The 22,680-nt window shown below is 38.5% G+C and overlaps 1 protein-coding gene across 1 annotated transcript; it reads left to right on the top strand.

Moving 5' to 3' along the window:
* The first annotated feature begins 16,751 nt into the window (after positions 1 to 16,751).
* Positions 16,752 to 18,364, top strand: LOC126623905 (uncharacterized). The gene has a single exon (XM_050292882.1). It carries the CDS (start codon positions 16,877 to 16,879, stop codon positions 18,263 to 18,265), a length of 1,389 nt encoding a protein of 462 aa, XP_050148839.1. The 5' UTR covers positions 16,752 to 16,876; the 3' UTR covers positions 18,266 to 18,364.
* The last annotated feature ends 4,316 nt before the right edge of the window (positions 18,365 to 22,680 follow it).

The following is a 22,680-nucleotide window of genomic DNA, read 5'->3' as shown; positions in this document are numbered from 1 at the left end:
CCAAATAAAAAATAGAAAAATTAAAAACCACATGCCATTGACTAAGTAATTAATTGACACAATTTAAAATATAATACCACAAAAAATTTGGAATATGTGCAAATTTGTTTCTTGTAAAAAGAATTCAAAACAAAACCATATATATAAATATTGTAGCATATTATCACAACAACATAAGTGGTATAGTGGTTAAGGCGTTAAGGAGTTAAGCGGGAGGGGTTCGAACCCTTCTATGCTCAAAATTGAGACTTTTCCAAATTTCAGGATTTTTGGACTAATATCACGATATTATAGCTAATATCGCGATATTATAGCTAATATCGCGATATTATCGATAATATCGCGATATTTTGACGAAAACTCATTGGATACTCATTAAAATATTGGTAACTCAAAAAAACGAAAATATCGGCGATACTTCGCCGATATTTTGGATATTTTCTTCCATGGTTCGGAGAGACTATAGGGAATTTCACCCTACTCATGACCAGAGTCAACCAGACTCACCAACTCGAAGCATCGAACCCGGGACCTCTCGTATTTTTTTGTTTATTAGAGAGTCGCGGTCCGTACCCTTATCACTAGACCACTTGTTATGATTTACAATAGTATGTTTCTCGATAGGACTAGATGCCCTCGTATTGTGTGCGTGTGTAAAAGAGAGAAAATTTCAAATGAAAGAAGATTTGGTACTTTTCTCAAAACTTTCCTAGTTTTTCTACTTACTGACTGGAGACTTTTGAGGCTAAATACCTAACATTCAGAAAAATTTTGACCCAAAAAAACACACATATATACATATACGTAGGTCCTTTTATTGTAATTTTGACCCAAAGTCTAAATCGTTTCAAAGTGATTCGTGTTGCTCTATTGTACTTTGAACACACGTAACAACTTTCATGCAAGTGTCATGTTGTAGTTCAATTTACTTAAGTTTGAGTTAGTTTAACTTCCCAAACTCAATGGTACAATCTATTACAATCCCTAAATTAAAAGTTTATTAACTTTTAATTAATCTTTCTTGAGTTTTCAAAATTTAACTTTTTGTTTTTAGTTTCTAGTTTCTTTTTTCTTCTAAAAACTAAAAATAGTTATCAGACTGTTGTAGGCCTATTTGATTAAACGATCTAGGGTTTAGAGAGAGAGAGGGCGGCTACACTTAGAGAGAAGAGAGATTGATTTAATTGTGAGGGGTGTTTGATTCACCCCATTGTACCTTTATTTATAGTAGTAGGAGAGGTAAAAACCTTTCCCTTTAGGATTACAACATTTAATAGGAAATCTACTCCTAATAGGAATATAAGATACATTCCCAGATTCCCTAGGATTTACACAATCACATTCCTATTCTAAATATGATTGCAACACTCTCCCTTGAGTGTGTAAATACTCAACAAACCATCGCATCAAATCTTCAGCAGATAATATAGAATAGTTGATGAAGTCATCGGCACAACGGGTGATCGCAAGTCTCAAATTTAAGTGAAGTATGCATTTGTGGTAAAACTCACAAAATCCTCACTATGGTAAAACCCAAGGCATGGGGAAAACCCCATAGACTAAGGAGAAAAGTGAGAAGTATGCATAATGTCTAAAACAAACGTCAAACAGGACGAAAGTAGTAAACTTAACGGAGTATGATTAACCCAGGATGGGTGCCTCATTAAAACCTTGTTAGGTAGCAAAAACCCAATGGGAAAAATGTTTCTAATCGTAGGAAAAAGAATACATTAAGATCATATGAGTATGCTTCTAGATACACCCCCTGAGTTAGACATAACTTCTAAATAAGAGAACTACAAGCGATTCAACTTAGATAATTTACGCATACCGATTCCTTGGACGAGCTTCTGAAATGTAGACTTGGGCAATGACTTGGTGAAGAGATGGGCCAAGTTGTCCTATGAATGGATTTGCTTGACTTCAATGTTCTGATGCTACTGCTGGTGTGAGTAAAAGAACTTTGACGCTATGTGCTTGGTGTTATCTCCCTTAATGTATCCCTTCTTCAACTGCTTGATACATGTCGCATTGTCTTCAAAGATCATCGTAGGAAGGCCAACAACTGATGTAAGACTACTAGTGCTTCAAATATGTCCCATAACTTCTCTCAACCAGAAGCATTCACGCGATGGTTCACGCAGAGCGGGAATCTCAGCATGGTTAGACGAAGTCGCAACTAGCGTTTGCTTGGTAGACCTCCAAGATATAGCGGTGTCTCTAACGGTAAAGACATAACCCGTTTGAAAACGTGCTCTATGTGGGTCAGACAGATATCCAGCATCTGCGTAACTAACAAGGCGAGAATAAATCTGAGGACCATAGAGGGCGGCAACACTCGGAGATTTGTGGGTATAGAACAAGCCCAAATCCATAGTACCCTTGAGGTAGCAGAAAATGTCTTTAACACCATTCCAGTGCCTGCGTGTGGGCGCATTGCTGTATCTTGCCAAAAGATTCACAGTGAAGGAGATGTCGGGTCTAATGCACTGAGCCAAGTAAAATAAAGCCCCAATTACACTTAGGTAAGGAACTTCAGGTTCCAAAATCTCTTCCTCATCCTCTTTTGGATGGAAGGGATCTCGTTTAGCATCTAGAGTCCGAATGACCATGGGTGTACTCGAAAGTTTCGCTTTATCCTCATTAAAACAACGCAACACATTTGGGTGTAGTTTGATTGATGTACTAGGATTTCAACCCAACAATGCTCGATTTCCAGGCTAAAACAATATCAAGTTTTCCTAAGATCTTTCATTTCAAATTCTGATTTCAAGTGTGCAGCAATTTCCTCAAGCTTTGCGGGAGTCCTAATGAGGTTTATGTCATTGACATAAACTGCAACGATTGCAAATCCAGAATGTGACTTCTTTATGAACACGCATGGGGGTAATTCGCTGTTCACATAACCTTGACTTGTCAAATATTCACTCAGACGGTTATACCACCCACATCCGCCCGGATTGTTTGAATCCGTAAAGTGACTTCCTCAACCTAATTGAGAGAGTGTTCCGTGGTCTAGAACTATTTGAACCAGTCATAGAAATACGCAGTTACCACATCCATAAGCTGCATATTTAGTTTTTCGGAAACTACCAAATTGATTAGGTAGCAGAACATTATAACGTCCATTACGGGGGAATACGTCTCCTCATAATCAATCACAGGGCGTTGAGAGAAGCATTGCGCTATGAGGCGTGCTTTGTATCGCACTATTTCATTCTTCTCATTACGCTTCTTCACGAAAACCCACTTGTAGCCAACAAACTTCAAGCGTGGTGGTGTAGGAACGATAGGTCCAAACACTTTAAGTTTTGCGAACGAATCAAGTTCAACCTGGATTTCTTGTTTCTAGTTTGACCAATTGGTTCTACATCAGCATTCATCGACGGAACGTGGTTCAATGTCATCGTTAAACATGTTGTCAGTAGCTACTGAGTGCGCGAATGCATCATCGACGATCATCTCATTCATATTCCAAACCTCATCCAATACTCCATAGTGGATCAAAATCTTGCGATTCTCGAGAGGTCGGCATGTTTCATCTGAAGCATCACCGTAATCTAGAATAACCTCATGCGTTGGAATATATGAGTGAGCGATGGTCGGATTCAAACTAGAGTCACTAGTTGGTGCAATTTTCCTCTTCTGGGGTTGTGAATCCTTTGAACCAAGGGGTTTGCCATGCTTAGGGGTCAAAACAGATGCTTGCCATATGGAGGGTGCGGCCTCCCCATCTTCGGAGGTGGTCCGACCTTCCCAATATGGTTTTTGACGTACGCGAGGTACATATATCCTTACAGGTGTGTTTACAGTGAGTATATGTGATCTTGCCACCTTTGCTAGATCATTAAAAGCATCCAACATGCTTTGAACAATGCTCTGAAGATCTATAATTTGACATACCAGTTTTAGACTGGGTAGTGCAGGGATCTAAATAAGACATAATGGGAGCATACCATGACAGTTCGCGGCGTTCTACGGGAATGTTAACATGCTTATCTCCCCCTAACGACGGGAAGAATGTCTCATCAAAGTGACAGTCCGCAAAACATGAGGAGATCTCCTGTCAAGGGTTCTAAGTAGTGAACAATTGATGGTGAATCATAACCGACACAGATTCCAATTTTTCTCTGAGGACCCATTTTAGTACGTAGCGGTGGCATTATTGGCACATAAATGGCGCACCCAAACACCCATAAATGCGAGACGTCAGGCTCATATCCAGTGACCAACTATAATGGTGAATGTGGTTGAGTATCAGTAGGCCTCAGGCAGACCAACATAGCTGCGTGCAATATTGCATAGCCCCAGGCAGATGCCAGTAATTTGGTTCTTATAACCAAAGTTCGAGCGATCAATTGAATGCGCTTTATGAAAGCTTTTGCTAAGCCATTTTGGGTGTGAACATGGGGTACAAGATGTTCCACATCAATCCTTACTGACATGCAATAATCGTGAAAAGTCTGTGACGTAAACTCTCCAGCTTTACCTAGTCGAATTTATGGTATCTAAATGGTCCGTAGGTTGGTTGGATAGGTTCACAAATGTCCCCTTGAATCCTCTGAAGAAATTTAGGGGGGTCATGAATAATCTTTGTATGGGAAGGTTAAGTATTTAACTTCCCTAAAGAACACGTTTTGCATGGTGGGAGTCCAACATAAGGATGTAACTTATGCCCGTGTGAAGATTTGAGGATATGACGCATCATGTCACGTCCAGGATGTCCCAAACGGTCATGCCAAAGCAACAAAATGTCCTGGAACTCAGGCATAGGGCCGGCCACACTGTGGGCTTCTATGCCGCGAATGGTTGTGATGTACAACCCACTTAGCAGACGTTCCAACTTCTCATTAATATACTTCTGGCTATATTGGTATGAAGTGATACAAAGAAATTCAGAACCATTATCTTCAGTGGTTTCAAGATGATATTGATTATCTCAAATATCTTTAAAACTCAGCAACATTCTTCCGAAACGTGGAGAATAGAATACCTCCTTAATGGTCAAAATTGTACCATTAGACAACATGATTCGTGCCTTTCCATATCCTTTAATCAGGTTGGATGAGCCTGAAAGAGTTGTCAAATGAGCTTTCTTGGGTATTAAGTTAGTAAAATAGTGTCGTTCAAGCAAGATGGTGTGCGTGGTTGCACTATCTGCCAGAGAACTAACTTCCCCACTAAACATACCTAGAAATAAATTGATTGAATTGGTCACATGCATAAATATAAGTCCATTCATTCAATTAAGCAATTCAAGAAAATAATATCCATTCAAATAACAATCTATAATTCAAAACAAATCAAAACCAAACAAATTATTCTAAATACTTAGAAAATTGTTCAAAATTAAACCATAAACCTAGAAAATAGGGGGTCGGGCCGGCCACTCCTATTGGGTTCGGCCACTAGGGGTAAACACCCAAAAACATGTCTAATTTATTCATCCATAGACACTAATGCATCTTGAAAATCCAATATCTCCATTGATATAGTTGCATCTTCCGGATGATCCACATATGCAAAATTAGACTCACGACGGGAATGATACTTGGCAATAACCTCAGGGGGAGCTCGACATAAGTGTGACCAATGATCCATTGATCCACAATGATAGCACAAGTCCAGTTCAGTAGAAGCGAGCTGAACGAGAGCTTTGCCCTTTTTTTAGGGCCTTAGGGGCAAGTGGTGGACGTTGCTGGGTCACATTTCTTCCCTTAGGTGCGGCACTCTGTTGACCTTGGGCCCGTGGTTGGGCTTGCCGCCCATTGCCATGGCCATGACGATTCTTTCATCATTTATGGTTTCTAGAATAGGTTACATGCGTTTCAGGCGCGACGTTCGAGCAAGTGGGTCGCAATTGATGATTCTTCATCAAAAGCTAGTTCTGTTTTTCAGCAAGAAGTAAAACAGAGATCAAATCCAAAAACTTGGTGAATTTTGTGCCCTATATTGTTACTGCAGGACAATATTGATGGCATGGAAGGTTAAATAGGTCTTCTCTAGAAGATCTGATTTGGTTAGTTCCACTTTGCAGAATTTCAACTGTGAACGGATTCTACAAACTTCAGAGTTGTATTCATTCACCGACTTAAAGTCCTAGAAGTGAAGATGCTGCCACTCGTGTCTTACTTCAGGCAAGTATATGTTTTTCTGTTGATCGAAACGGTCAGATAGAGCAAGCCAGAAGGTGTGTGGGTCATCCTCAGCGAAATACTCAGCTTGCAGTGTATCATGGATATGCCTTCGAATGAAGATCATTGCAATAGCATTCTAAGCTTCATCAACAGGTTTGTCGGCGATAGGTTTCTCAATAGTGGCTCTAATGCCCTTTGCAGTCAGATGGAGCTTCACGTCTTGAACCCACTTCAAATAGTTTCTTCCAGAGACTTCTAGAGCGGAGAAATCGAGCTTGTTCAAGTTCGACATGTCCCTAAAACAGAAGGAAAAACGTGAGTAGTCATATGGTAAGCCATAGACATATATCGTAGAACATAAAGGTTATATAAACATGTATTGGTTTAATTTATGCATGAAAATTATAGGTTTCATATGGTATATTTTGAATGAAAACTTTGGGTTTCAAAGGCACTAAATTTGAAACTACAGGTTCAATTTAGTTTTAGGAGCAATTAGTTCATAATGAGAGGTTCTGTAAGAAATACAGAATGCAATATACTAATTTGAATATAGTGGATTTGAGGTTCTTCGGGAACTCAAGTGTGAGAGCTTTGTTACTACAAAAGTATGTGACGATTCAATGTATACAAATAAATTATTGAATCGTTAATGTCCAAAAGTGATCTTCAAGTTAATAATTTTGGATTCATTATCAGATTAATGGACTGCATGTCACTTTTAATTAATTCAATAAATCAGGCCATACGGGGTTGATTGTAGAAGCTAAATAATATTAAAATAATATTATTGGATCGAAAATATAGCCCCAAAAATATTTGGGTTGGGTGCCGTGGGTAAGCAAGGCCCTAAGGCCTCAAGGGTGGACTGCAGGTTTGGGCTTCAAGGGGGGTTAAGGCTTAGCGACAGCTAGCATGTGAGGTGAGGCACGGGAGGACAAAGCCCAGCCTCGTGGGCTGGCGTGTAGGTTCGTATGGGAGCCTCGTCGTATAGGCTGGTTTCCTGTGTTGCAAGCCGTAAGAAAAACTAAGCCCAATCAAGTGGGCTAGCACCGGAAGGAGCAGGTTTACGGGCCTGGGTGTGTGCGGGATAAGGACCCAGCAAGCAAAGCTTGCCGTGGGTTTGGTCTAGATTTAGGAAGGCTGCAAGCCTCCTTAGAGGTAGAACTAGGGCTTCAGGCCCATGCCAGTCAATCAGGTTGAAGGCCTGAGGGTCCAAATAGGTGCAGCAAAGCCCATAGGGTTGCTACCGATATTGTGTCGTAGGGGTCGTGCCATACTATGTCCAATTTCCCTTAGGGTTTAGGAAACCCAAAATTGCTTCTAATTTATTTTATATAATTTGACTCGCATATTCAACATAAGAATATAATTGTATGATGCATGAAACAAATATATATATTGACAAATATATGAACATATACAATATATATATATATATATATCGAAAGTAAAATATAAACATAGAGGGGTTCATGCATCATGGGGAATGTTTTCATGCTTCGTGGACGTTTCAAATATCTTCTTTTATTTTAAGCGTACATGATTATCAGAAAACGAATAAGCCTTTGAATTTGGTGGATGATAGCCTCCTCCTACGATGCGTCAATTCCTCAGCTTCTGGCAAGGGTGTGCTGAGAACGTGTTGTAGGCCTTTTTGATTGAACGATCTAGGGTTTAGAGAGAGAGAGAGGGCCGGTTACACTTAGAGAGAGGATAGATTGATTTAATTGTGAGGTGTATTTGATTCACCCCATTGTGCCTTTATTTATAATAGTAGGAGAGGTAAAAACCTTCCCCTTTAGGATTACAACATTTAATAGGTAATCTACTCCTAATAGGAATATAAGATACATTCCTAGATTCCCTCTAGAATTTACACAATCACATTCCTATTCTAAATATGATTGCAACACAAACAAGTTTTATACTTTCAATAAAATAATAATTAATAATTAATAATTAAAAAAAAAGTTATCAAATGGCCCATAAATTTACTTTATTAAATTTTGTTTGTGTGATGTACCTTGTACCATGATATTTTGTAGAAATCATCAAAATCTTTGTTTGTATTCAACACCATTTGAGGTTCTAGGTAGATCTAATTAACTTAGATCCTAATTCTATTTTAAAATTTCTTAAGTTTGTTTAAACCATTTGAATTAGTTGAATTATTACTTGAGGTAATATTGTACGTAATTGTACTCTTTTGTACCACTTTATTCTTATTTATACCAACTTATCCCTTTTAATTAGGTTATTTTTAACCTAAATGGCTAAAATTTCAATATTTTGTGACAGCCCGTCCCAAATTATTTTTATCGACAGTGTGAAATGTCTAAATTACCCTTAGACGTTAATTGGTGTTATGGGTGATATGTTTTGGCTGTGGCCCAATTCATGTTAAGTCCTAATTGTTTGGACCCAATTAGAACTAAATTTTTCCTAGTTTGTGGTTGGTTGTTTTGTTGCCAACTAGGACCACACACACTCACACACACCCATACCTTTCCCCGTTGACCTTTTTCTCTCCTCCCTCTCTCGGTTTTCATCCATTATCCGTACAATTGTACGGTCAACTCGTGAACCAATCAATTCAGGCACGGATTGAGGTTTTGGAAGCCATCTTCGTGTTCCTTGTGAGCTCAGGAACACATCCATACCATTTTTAGAATGTGAATCTTTCGAAAACCCGAGAACCCAGAAATCCCAGATTTTGAAACTGTTCATGTGATCGTGATCGTGGAATTTTCAATGAGTTTTAAGGTTCTAGGAAGCTTTAGGACGTCTACACGAAGCTCGGGGAGTAATTTTGAAGTGTTTTGGACATCGGGAAGCTCGTGTTCATTGAGTTTCAGAGGTTGCCGGAATGTTCGAGGTTTTGATAGATTTCAAGGCTTGAAAGTGGTAAGAATGTGTTCTACTCACTCTAAGCTTCATTTTGAGACAAATTTCATGAATTTTGGTAAGAAATGAAAAAGATATGAAGTTATAAAGTTTTTTCAAAAACCGTCGAAAATTCAAGTTGCAGACGGCGGCAACTAGCGAGGCTAGCCGGGAGAAGGAGAAGAATATTCCGTCAAAGTTGACGGAATATTTTAACGGCGTCAGGTAACGCTGTTAATTTCTGTTAGGGTTTTAATGGAATATTCCAAACGACAATTAAGTTTCCGTCAGGGTTGGTCGCGCGTGGAGGCGTGTCTAGCCGTGCCCTTGCCAACGCGTGGTGGCCTGTGGGTGGTCCAAAAATTATTTTAAAAATATGGGGATGTTCATGAGGTTGAGTAGATCACGTTGGTATATTCAAACTCCCCATTTGAGCATTGTATGAGAAGTTATTAGCTAGTTTTCGTTGTGTGCTTTAATTAACGTTTATTTAGTTATTTCGCATATAGGTGAGACCTATCCAGAGGACGAGCACCATCAATCGAGGCTCGGGGGCTACGACCCTTCGACATATCAGTGAGTGGGCTCTTGATTTTTCGTATATACCTATATACTTGAGATTTTTTTTCCCAGAAAATGAATTTGAATGATTATACGTTTTAAAATGCCATGCAAATTATCTGCTTATTTTATTTATCCATTAGTAGTTGCATATATTTATGATTGGTGTTGCGGACGCACAGGTAAGTGTCAGGTAAATTCATAAATTAAAGATATGAGATTGCTTTAGTTATGCGAGATATGATATGATGCATTGAGAGATCATAAACCTTCACCCCAGTGTTGGTGCTCCCACCCATAGTTAGGGCACAGTCCTTCACGCGATGTTCACCTCCCGCATCATATGCTCACCTTGGATCCAAGTTAGTTGCACAGGCTTGTCATACAGACCATTATAGGTGGTTCCGACTCATAGGTGACCCACGATCATTCGCACAGTCTTCACGTGATCGTAGCACTAGAGCATATTTATTTTACACCTAGTCTTGTCGTACAAACCACTTTAGGTGGTTTCGACTCATGTGCAGGATTTGATATGATTGAGATTGGTTATGAGCTATAGACTCAGCCGTGCAGGTCACGTTAGGTGGAGCCGGCTGATATGATATCTGGCATTGATATATTTTAAGTTAACTGAATTACTTATGGCATTTTATTGAGATACTTTGGCATGATATATTTCTATGGATTTTCATCCTGAGCATGATTTCTGATATAGCATATATTATATTTTCTAGGAAATTATACAAGTTTTACGGCGAGGGGTTAGAACTTTTGAGAAATGAAATGATTTTGAAAAGCTTTGTTTTTGCCCACTCACACTTTCTGTTTTGCGTCCCTCTAGGTTTTAGGTTGAGTGCCTTGGTGGCTTACGAGGATTTCTAGAGGTTCTGACAAATTTCACAAATGTAGGATCACCTTTGGGTGTTGTATAATTAGTACTTGTCCTGTCAGACTGCACTTAGGCTACTTATGCTCAGGTTGTGTAATTCACACTTAATCTCGTACTAGCACCTTTTCTTAGCTAGTATTGCTGGTAATTTGGTTTTTAGTTATTCGTATTTCCTTATATCTCTATTGCTTCCGCAATGTGCACATGGCTACGTCACCCTCACGTGACGGCCAGCATGCTTCGATATAGGTCGGGTGTGTCATATTTAGTCCTGTATTTTCCACTATTTATCTATACATATGAGGTTAGCAGCTTTTACCTCCAATGGTAAGGGACCTAGAATTCCCAACCAACTTTATTATTTTGTTAAACTTTTGTATTTCGTTGATTTTTTTTTTTTTTGCTAATAATTTTGGAATTAGTTTTTGTATAATCTATCTTGCTTTATTTTTGTGAACATTTTTATGTAAATAAAAATTCAAATTCTAAACAAAAAAAATGTTGAGAAAATTGAAATTTTGTATGGATTAGTGAACAAATGGATGTGTATTTATAGAGTTTGGTATCATATCTTGATTTGGATTAATTAATAATATTATTTTGACAGTTGAATTTAAATTTGAGCCGTTGGATTTTTTTTATTAATGTTAAAATTGAATAAATGGAATTTGAGTCGTTGGATTTAAAATGATGTAACTGGGCGCGCCACACTGAATCAAAACCCAGGAGACGCGACAACCATTGGATGGTAACGGCACGCCAATCTACACCGTATAAACCATGCTACTCGTTCAGTCGCCCCCAACCAATCGCTATCTTCCAGTCAGCTAACTTGTGCGAGCCCACGTGGGTTGGCCTGCTGCTATTGGTCTCACGTGGGCCCCCCAGCACACTTGCAATCTTACCCATCTGAAGTGGGAAGCAATCCCAAATTTTCACCCTCAAACCCAAAATCCCAAATTTTCCACCTTAAAATACACCTCTCAAAGAGGTTTTGGGCCCAAATTTTAAGATTTTTTTTGTTTCTCATCCTCCATTGTTGATAGCCTTATAGTTGCAAGTATTTGGAAGTAGAACACCCCAAACAATGCCTAAATTGATATTGTTAATATTCTTGCTATCCAACATAAAACCACCATTGGTAGGAATTTAGGCATACACAATATTATTTTCTGGAAGGATCAAACTAATGCAACGGAATTAATTATCAAGATAAAAAAATAAACTAGCTCGTTGGAAGGCAAATTCTCTTTCTAAAGAAGACTAATTCTCATTAGGGCTAACCTCTTAGGTGTCCCCAATCATACTATGTCTTGTTTTAAGTGTCTTAAGAAAATCACAAAGGCTATAGATAGAGAAAGTAGGAAGTTTTTTTGGGGAAAAGATTGCAAACTTGTCTCTAGTGGCTTGAGATAGAGTTTGCAACTCTAAGGAAAATGGGGGATTGGGTATTAGGAAAAGTGATTACTTTAATAATGCTTGTTTAGCAAAACTTGGCTGGAAAGTCCTAACGGATAACCAAAATTGGTGGGTACAAATTGTTAAGAATAAATACTTGAAGAGAGAGGATTTCCTTAACACTAAAGTCAAACAGAACCACTCATGTGCCTAGAAAGGTATCCTTAAGGCTAGAGATATTATTAGAATGGGGTTGAGGTGGGTTGTGGAAAATGGAGAGAGTATCCTTTTTTGGACCCATAACTAGGTTTTTCCTTTCCCATTATCCAACTTTATTTCTCCCAGTCTTAATGATATCGATCTAAACATAAAAGTGAGTCAATTCATTATTAATGGACAATGGGATAGAGATCATCTTCGATCGATAGTTGATGAGGACATTGTGAATAAAATTTGTAGTATTCCCCTCCCCTTAACCCCCTCCCCCCCAAATGCGATATGTGTTGTTGGGAGCCTAATGCTAATGGTAAGTTCTCAGTTAAGTCGGCAACATGGATACAAAATAATGATAATAACAATGAGAATTAAGAGAGCTTCTTAAGAAAATGTGAAAGCTTAAACTCCCTAATAAAGTTGAAAATTTTAGTTGGCTTCTCATAATTGGAAGGCTTCATACAAGAGACAGACTATCAAGATATGTCAATAATATCTCGTCCACCTGCCCTATGTGTAATTTAGAGGATCATAACATATCTCACTTATGTATAAATTGTAATTTTGTGAGGCTAGTTTGTAATTGTCAAAATATCTCTAACAACATAAGATTAAATCAATCTCTCCCTTTTAATGATTAGCTCAATGAATTAACTGTTAAGAATGATGCAGGTTTGTGGGATCTTAGTAAAGTTTTACTAGTTTGCTGGCAAATTTGGAATGTGAGGAATCTGGTGGTATTCCAAAATAAAGTTCCAAACCCTACATGGATCGTTAAGTCTGCCTCAATCTCGTGCCAATGGTGTAATTCATGTGGTTTGCGATGGTAGCAGGTCTTCCCCGCCATCTTCTATCCAGTGGTCCCTTCTGAATGCTAGTTTTGTTAAACTTAACTCTGATGGCTCGGTGGTGAATCAAGGTGCCGCTACTGGGTTTGTGATTAGAAACGAGAAAGGAGAATGTATTGTTGCAGGGGCTAGATTTATTGGTCAAAATACTATTTCGGTTGCGGAATGTCTGGCGTTGTGGGATGGCCTATGGATGGCTAAGGCTAAAGGCTTGGCTCACATTGTGGTGGAGGGTGATTCAAAGCTGGTGATTGAGTCTATCAGTGGAGCCTATAACCCCTTTTGGAGATTGAAGTCCATCCTGGAGGATATTCGATGGCTTGCTGGGTCTTTTGAGGATATTTGTTGGAAGCACGTTTTTAGGGAAGCCAATTTTCTGGCAGATGCTATAACTAGTGTGGGTTATTCGGTTACTGATTTTCATGTTTGGGATAGAACTCTTCCTTTGGAAGCCCATCAGACCTTCCAGTTTGATTACACCTAAATTGGTTGCCCTAGGATCTTTTCTATTTAATGAAGTCTTTTTCTATTAAAAAAAAAGTGTTCGAAAGAAATTTCCTTCCACTTGTCCCACTTTGAAATCTTGGCAAACTAAGATAAGAATTGGCCGGCCTTTTTCTTCTTGAATAGACTTGACCCTAAATGTGGGTGTACCTAGCGCATTAAATTTAGACATATATTAGGACTTACTAAAACTTACATATAGTAAATGTGCACTTCTAATTTCTCTCTCTTTTCTCATATGACTGAAGGTGTACGATAGTATGTTTTTTTTTTCTTTCAAAAAAGGTGAATAACTGATGGTAAATTACAATTATTCACCTTTACTATAGGGAATTTCACCCTGCTCATGACCAGAATCAAGCAAACTCACTAGCTCAGAGCATCGAACCCGAGACCTCTCGTATTTTTTTGTTTATTGGAGAGCCGCAATATGTACCCATATCACTGGACCACTTGTTATGATTTACGATAATATGTTTCTCGATAGGGCTAGATGTGCTCGCATTGTGTGCATGTGTGAAAGAGAGAAAATTTCAAATGAAAGCAGATTTGGTACTTCTCTCAAAACTTTCATAGTTTTTCTACTTACTGACCGGAGACTTTTGAGTCTAAATACCTAACATTCATAAAAAGTTTGACCCAAAAAAACACACATATATACATATCCGTAGGTCCTTTTATTGTATGTTTTATGGTCCTTAGTTTAAACACGTGAGATAGATTCTGAAGTAGCTAGTATAGTAATACAGCGTATGCATAATGCATGGGAATAATATGAATATAGATTGAGTAGGACTCATAAGCTATTTCCCTCTATCCTATCATTTAACGGGACAAACACGTAGATACGACCTATAAGCTATTTCTCCATTATTCACCCCACACGTGGATAGGAAGTAACATTTACATAGAGCTAATTGCATGATTTCACAGGTCGACGTGTCTTGAGCGCTTACGCTCATTAAATTGTGGTTGAAAAATACTTAACCCGAGGGCTAGACCTAACGGTACTTATACCCCTGCATAGACTTTTTTTCATATTAATGATCGACACGTGGTTTGGAGTTGACGTTTGGACATTCATGTGCTTGAAGCTCCGTACCAAAAAGTTTCATAGGATGGCTCCACATGGTTGGAGGTTGTGATGAAAATTTGAATTTTGGAACCTTGTTTTTTATGGATTTGGATCCTCTCCGAGGAAATTGATCAGGATCCTCCTGACCGGTGCTTATGGGCCGTTGGATTTTTATCCAACGGCTACAATTATTATAACTTTTAGAGGACCTCCCTGTTTGTAGCCGTTGGATAAAAATCCAACAACCTACAGACACTAATCAGGAGGATCTGGACCAATTACTTCGGAGAGGATCCAAATCTGTTTTTTTTATAAATATAGCGGTCACGTCCAAGAGTTGCTTTTGCGTGGGAGATTGTAGTACCTTTGTCGACATAATTTCCCATATTTTGGACACACACAAAATAATTGAAAGCAAATCATTATCATGCATCTTCTAAATTGTACCGTCTCACATTGATACACCCCATAATATACATGTGTGGTTGCTATTGACAATTTTGCAACGTATATGGTTTACGTTTAATCATATCAAAATTTAAAAATGGTTTCAGCACACATTTTTCCTCTTCTACGAACTCCTGTTTATTTTTAGTCTTGAATTTCCTTCAGTTTCATTAATTTGAAAGTTAAAATTATTAAGTATATAGAAGAATAAAAACTGTGTAGGAATCGCTTCTCAAAACATTCAACGTATTTGGTACCAAGTAATTACTAAACCAATTATGCTTAACAACAATTGACAAAACAATATTTAAATAAGAAAAATGCTAGCGACATTACGTTTTTAGACCATATATTTTTAATTGAATTTTGGATTTCACCTGTTTTATAAATTGGGGTACGTTGAGTATGACTTTGCACCTACTCCAACAATCACTGGAGTGTTTTTTTTTTTTCCAATCAAGGTAAAATAATTTATGGAAAGAAAAAGTTAGTATAAGGTAAGGGGAACTCGAGAGTCCAAGATAACCAAGCAAATGCCCGCTCTACAAAAGAAATTAACAATGAAATAGACCCAAAGTGAGCAACCCATAGCAACATATAAACAGAAAAATTTAGACATGAAAATGTAAAGCAGACACCTTCACCAAATCAGCCGCACCACCACCACATATCCATAACCACCATCTGGAAGAAGGGCCAAAGAACTATAAGGATGAACGAAAAATGGGAGTAGGCAAGCTGCTCACGATGAGAGCACTATCATAATCCTACCAAATAGTGCAAATTGCACTTCAAATGCTACCAACCACCAAAGTGCGTTTTTGGAGGAGACACCTGATGAAATGAGTAGCAAGGGTAAATGGTTGAGGATTCACGATAAAGAGTGATATTTGAAGAGAAAGAGACAAAAAAAACAGAAATGAGATAAACTAAGCGCAAACTAAAATAAATCTCAGAGCAACATGCGATACAAAATGCTTAGAATCAGTCGTGGTTTCTTTTGTTTTTGCTGGTTCACTTCACCTCAATTGGCATCTGCGAATTAATTAATCCAATCCCAGTCAACCCATCACTCTCTTATCCCTTCTCCATCTCAGCTTCCCAATTCCACGCTGAGTGGCCCCACCCCCAACCTCATAAGTCTTGCAACCACCGCACTCCGAATAATTTTCCTTCTAAGCGTGCGACTGTCAGATCATTACTTAGTATTACAAGATTAATACTATTGTAATATTTTTAATGGACAAAATAGAAAGATTAAATTTTATAAATTTAATAACTTGATGGTGGTGATGAATTATTATTATTATTATCATTTTTTGGATTAAATGATATTATCAACATTAACGGGTGGAAAGTTAAGTCTCACAATAGTCTTGCAATAATGTGGTTTTACTTCGTCCCTGACGAAACTCAAACTTAAGACCTCTCACTTATAAGTGAAGATGAATACTACTAGACCGTAGTACCAAATGGATGTGATGAATTATTATTTATTTATTGATTAACATGTGTATTTGTTATTATTAATAACATGTCATTTAATTTACAAATGACAGTTTAGTTTAGGAAACTTTAACGAAAAGTTTCCGATATTGTTCATTTTAACAAAAAATCACATTTTTACACTAAAAAATCAATCATGATATTATCTACCTTACTCTTTATTTTATCTTTATTATTAAAACTTAAAATTTTCAAATTATTTTCGTTAATTTTCTTTTAGTTTAATCTACTAGCATTATTATTCATTAGTTTTGGCAAGTCTCTTTATTTACAAAAAAACAAAAAAAAAAAAGGGAAAAATCTACTAAGTCGTCTCCAACCTCCCTGGCTATGGACTCAGAAACCAAGTGACCTCTCTCTCACTCTCTCTCTTTCTCCTCTAGCGTCCCAAGCTCTTTTCGCCATAACAATGGAAAACTACTCATGCAACTCCTATCCCGAGTCCGGCAACTCGTCCCCACGGTCCCGAGATATTGATTTCGAGAACACTCCGCCATGGGAGGTCGACCCAGCCAATTCTCAGACCCAAAGCTACAAGGCCAAGTTCATGTGCAGCTACGGCGGAAAGATCCTCCCTCGCCCGCACGACAACCAGCTCTGCTACGTCGGCGGTGAGACCAAGATTTTCTCCGTCGATCGCAACATCAAGTTCGCCGCCATCATTTCCAAGCTCTCCTCCCTCTCCGAGTACGACGTGGCGTTCAAGTACCAACTCCCCGGCGAAGACCTCGACGCCTTGATCTCCGTTACCAGCGACGACGACTTGGAGCACATGATGCACGAGTACGATCGCCTTTACCGGGCTTCCGCTAGGCCCGCCCGCATGAGATTGTTCCTCTTTAATGCGAGCCCCAACGGTGGATTCGGGTCGGATGATGGAAGGTCCAATAAGGATCGGTTCGTCGAGGCTCTTAATTCGGGTCCCACCCAGGCGCCCTACCTGAATTCCAAGCCTCCGGTCCAAAATAATGTGGAATTTCTCTTCGGCATGGAAAAGGGTGTCGTCCCTGCTGCCGTGGCGCCTCCTCCTCCTCCGGCTCCGATACCGGAACAAGTTGCGCCGCCGCCTGACTTTGTCAGATCGGGCCACACAGAACGGGTTATCGGATCGGATCCGGTGGTGAGTCCGGTGGAGTTCCAAAGGCAATTGCAGAGGCTACAAATCGGAGAACAAGATCAGCAAGCTATGTACGGGAGAAAGAACGACGACAATCTCGTCGGAGGCTATAGCGGCTCTGGAGATTATTACGTACAGAAGATGCCGGAGAAGGCTCCTCCGGTGACGGCTGCGCCGCCAGCTGGCTACTGGCCGGAGATTTCTAGCGGGGGGTTTCCGGGGATAGGAGCTCCGGAACAGCCGATGTATATGTTTACATCCGCTCCCGGAGGCGGGGCAGTGTACCACGCACAGCCACCGATGGTACGACCGGTAACCGGGCCACCGGGTCAAGAGTACTACCACGTGCAGCAGCGAGTGGGATCTGAAATTTACCGGGAACAACCGCCGAGGTACAATGTAGTGCCACAACCGCAGCAGCAGCAGCAGAGTACTCTCCCACCACAGCCGCCAAAATACGTGGCGACGTACGCCGACACAACACCGTATGCACAGGTGGCGTACGATAGCACGACGGGGAGGCAGGTATACTATAGTGCGCCGGGAGGGGTTGTGCAGCAACAGCAGCAGGCGTATCAAGCCGTGGGCCCCGCGGCGGTGGGCGGAGAAATGCGAGCGGCTGGCGCGTTGGGTCAGGAGGGTAAGGTGGTGGGTTCAAAGCTCCCTCAAGCTTCAGTGTGATTATTAATGATTTAGAAGCTTCTTTTATTATATACAATATCATCTTGATATAAATATTATATATGACGACATAAATTTGAAAGTTGGTTTCTTGCTTTACTAGAGAGACATTAATGGCTTAATGCTTTGTGTTTGTTTAAGTCTTGTTGCCAGTAATTAGCTTTATAAGTTTACTTTTGAATCCGAAGAATTTGAACTCGAGATATCTTCGAATTTTGACCAAAAAAAATACTATTACGTGTCTAATTTTCAATTAGTAATTTGAATTCGAAGTACTCATGTTTATGAAAATTACAGTTTTTTTCTTTTCTGAGACAATGAAAACTTTGGTAATGAAGTTAGTAGAAAAATGTTATTGATCATGTTCCTTTTCAACTTTGTAGCTCTCTCTAGTCTATGATTTACAATCTTGAAATTTTGAGAAGCGCAAATATAATGCTAAACTCTCCTTAATTATTAAGTTTTTAGTTTTATTAATTTTTTGAAACGAAATGATAGCGATTTATTTTTTTGGACAAACGATATTATTGTTAAGAGTTTCTTCTTCTTTTCCTTTTTTATTTTTGGCAAGAAACGATAGCGATTTTCTATCACTAAACCATAACAGTTACAATTGTCATATGGGTACAATCTCCGGTGACCAAATCTTTGATCTGGATGTAATTCGCAAAAACAAGCATTAATAATAATCTCCTAATTGGCTACACAAGTGCACACACATTAGCACAAGCACCGCCAGTACAAATCTGCTACAAAGACGGCATACATAACAATCATATACCATAGCACATGTATATACAAAATGTTACCATTAGAGACAAGTGAGATCACATAAAACCATTGCTGACAAGCGAGGTCACTCAAACCATAACTCACAAGTGTAGCACATCAAATCATCGATCATAATTGGGGCCATATCACTCTCTAGGCGAGACATTACCCGCTAGATGTGGGACAAACAAACCTACACAAATCCGTGAAACAAAATCTTTTTGGTTGGCTCGGCTCCATCGATTGGCTCATCTCCACTTTTAAATCTTTGAGTGAAACTTTGAGTGAAACTCGTTGCTACCGTAAGTCAAGCAAGGCAAGTTCATCACCATAAATCTGCCCAGAGAAGGATGTGCTGCCACAATTTAGTCAAAAGGAGCCACACAACCATGAAAATCAAGCCATAGAGCAAGGATATTGATGACTTTATAGGCCCATGTTGATCCACCACCAATGTCACCGATGTTGTTCCAACTTAACCACCTATTACTAGATATTGTGTTCTATCACAAAAGACCTCGGTGATATTATGAGTACAAACTCCCATCCCCTATATTAATTGTATATTATTTCATTATATGACCGATATGAGATCCTATTCTTCAACACGCTCGAGTTGCCCCACACAAGATCGCAAGGGAAACCAATTCCTACATTGGGAACTGGTCAAGTCATCATACTAGAGCTAACACAACTTTTCGAAAGCCCGGTCATCATTTAAAGACTAGAGCCAACACAACTTTCCGAGGGCCTAGTCATTCAATAGCCTTAAGCTAAAGCTAGTGCAACTTTTCAAGAACCCAGCTTAAGAAGGCAAATTCGAGCCCAAGACATGTTGAAAGAATAGTCCGCTTTGTTACCATGATAAACTTTATAGGCTCATGCAAGTTCACCACCAATATTGTCCCAACTTAATCACCTATTACTAGGTGTTGGGTTTTATCATAAAATGCCTTAATGATATTAGGGTGGAAACTCCCATAAATTAGTTGTATATTATTTGTCATATGACCTATGTTGAATCCTATTTTCTAACAAATATGACCCACCAACAACCAATAAACCAACCAAACCCGCCTATCTTGCCCTAAATCAAGGGAATTGGCCCTGAGACAGTTGATCTCAACTTTTAGGGCGAAGGCTGCATCAAAGCCATGAAAATTAGTTGTCCACAAAATGGTGAGGGGAGAAGAGGTGTTGCACAACACAAAGACAAGAAAGAACCGGAGAGAAGGGGAACAAGAGAGGGAAGGTCGCAAATGAGTGGTTGGCACAAAAGGAAGGGGATGGGAAAGGGTGGAGAGGATAGGGAGATAAAGAGGTTACAAGGAGAGGGAGAGACTGTCATCGCCCCAAGCCAAAGGAATGGACCAGCGACTAAGATTTGCACATCAGTTAGAGTTTTTGTTTGGAAAGGGAAAGTAAGGAGGCTCGGGAGAGAGCAAAAAGTCCAAAAGGACTTAGGAATACAGGAATTCTTCTTATCTTCTTTGTTTTCTTGAAGTAGACCCTTTAAACAAGATATTACTTCGAAATAAAACAGCAACAACAACAAATTATGTATTTTATATTGCCAAATAATGTGTATTTGTCCTAACAAAAGATGCCCATTCAAGACCCAATAAATATATACAAGCGTTTGAATTTCCACGAAGAGACATGTGTGCAATGATTTTAGCATGAATCAAACATGAATAATAACTAGGGAATTTTAACAAAAAACTCCTGGTACTATACTTTAACGAAAAATCACATTTTTACACTAAAAAGTCAATCTAGGTACTATTCACTTTAGTCTTTGTTTTGTCCTTATCGTTAAAACTCAAAGTTTTCAAGTCACTTTCATTAGTTTTCCTTAATAACTATCAATAAGTAATGATAACCCCATTAGGAGAGTTTTTTCAGTGTGTCGAGAACATGACCCAGTATACCAAATCTAATAATACAATTGGTTAGAATGTATTTATTTTTTCAAATTTCAGACTAATTGTATAATTACATTTGGTATACCGGACGTGAATTACACTTGATGTACCGAGTCGTATTCCTGACAGACTGAAAAATTTCTCCCCACTAAACATTTGGCAGTTGACACGTGGCAACTTTATTTGAATTCAAGCATAAGTTAAGGATGCATCATTGCATGAGGAGTCCCCTTCTTCTCTTATTTTCCTAGCAACTTTGTCCATCATCATAATGTCCATTGACACGATTGATACAATTGGACATTATGATGATGGACAAAGTTGCTAGGAAAATAAGAGAAGAAGGGGACTCCTCATGCATCATTTATATATATATATATATATATATATATAGATTTTAACAAGGCCATGGAAAACTTTATTGTTTAGACCAATTGGCTGCAGCTACATGTTAGGGTTAGGTTTTTTTTTGCTCTAACATGTTAGTGATAGTTTGTCGTCATTCGTATTTTCTTTTCAAAGTTTGATTCCCTATTTCTATGTTGCAAAATTATTCTGACACTAACATGTTGCAAAATTGTTCTGAAGAAGGGGACTCCTCATGCAATGATGCATCCTTAACTTATGCTTGAATTCAAATAAAGAATTCTTATATAATCTTGAATATGCGCTATTTCTATGTTGCAAAATTATTTCTATTTTGAAAAATTATTAAACAATCAACAACTTTATTTTACAGCTGTTTATTCTGACAGCACAATAAAAACAATTTTTTTTTTAAAATACAACAATATCAAACTAGCCCTTAAAGCAGATTAGAAAAGTGAATTCTAACGAGCAGTGATCAAATAGTGTATTTAAATTTTTTGGTGTCCACTCCTAACAATAATAAATTTCCGCAATGAAAATGAGGCGGTGAATTCAAGTTGTCGCTTCACCACAACACTAAGGTAGACTTTTGGCGTTTTAATGATGTTTAGTAGGACAACCATTTTTAACGTATAAGATTACTTTTGTAATTTCCCGTTTTATTTTCCTTTCTCATCCCGGGTTTGCTAAGACTATTTATATTTTAATATGTAATCACATATAAAACTGAGAGCCTCTCTAAAACAACTTGTGATACGCCACTAAGTATTACGGTCTGATGGTATTCTTCTTTACTTGAAAGTGAAAAGTTTTAGATTCGAATCTCGTGGATGGCGAATTCGATATCAAATTAGACTTCCAATTGTGTGGGTTAACCAAACTCCTCATTCCCTTAATGTAAAAATATTGATTTACCAAAAAAAAAAAAAAACTTGTGTTATAAAGTCCTATCAATGAGTGACCATTTGTGATCCTTTTAACGGTTAAACTTTAACTTCCGCCGTGCCAGTTTATTCTTCACGAGCATTATAATTCGAGTTGAAAAGTGATGACCCCCATTCCCGTAATTTCCTAACAAATAAGCGTGTCAGGAAGATGCATTTTCTAAAGTTCAATATCATTGAGACATTGAATGAACAAGTCAAACCAATTGACATAAAAAGCCATAATTGTAGCAACAAGGAAAAACCATAATGGCCCCAACTTCTCTTACATGTCAGTAAGTAATATATGATGGGTGATGTTATCTACACATTCATTTTTACTGTTTATTTATGTTCTCTGATCCCCTTCAATTCCAATTCATTCGATTTGCACTTTGGGAAAGATAAAAAGAGACGCGTTGATAGC

This window comes from Malus sylvestris, chromosome 5 (assembly GCF_916048215.2).
Source record: "Malus sylvestris chromosome 5, drMalSylv7.2, whole genome shotgun sequence".
Lineage (NCBI taxonomy): Eukaryota > Viridiplantae > Streptophyta > Magnoliopsida > Rosales > Rosaceae > Malus > Malus sylvestris.
This window is presented reverse-complemented; position numbering and strand designations above follow the sequence as displayed.

Bases quoted from the DNA above. Each gene is read 5' to 3' on its own strand.
- LOC126623905 (XM_050292882.1), top strand. From the start codon at position 16,877: ATGGAAAACTACTCATGCAACTCCTATCCCGAGTCCGGCAACTCGTCC.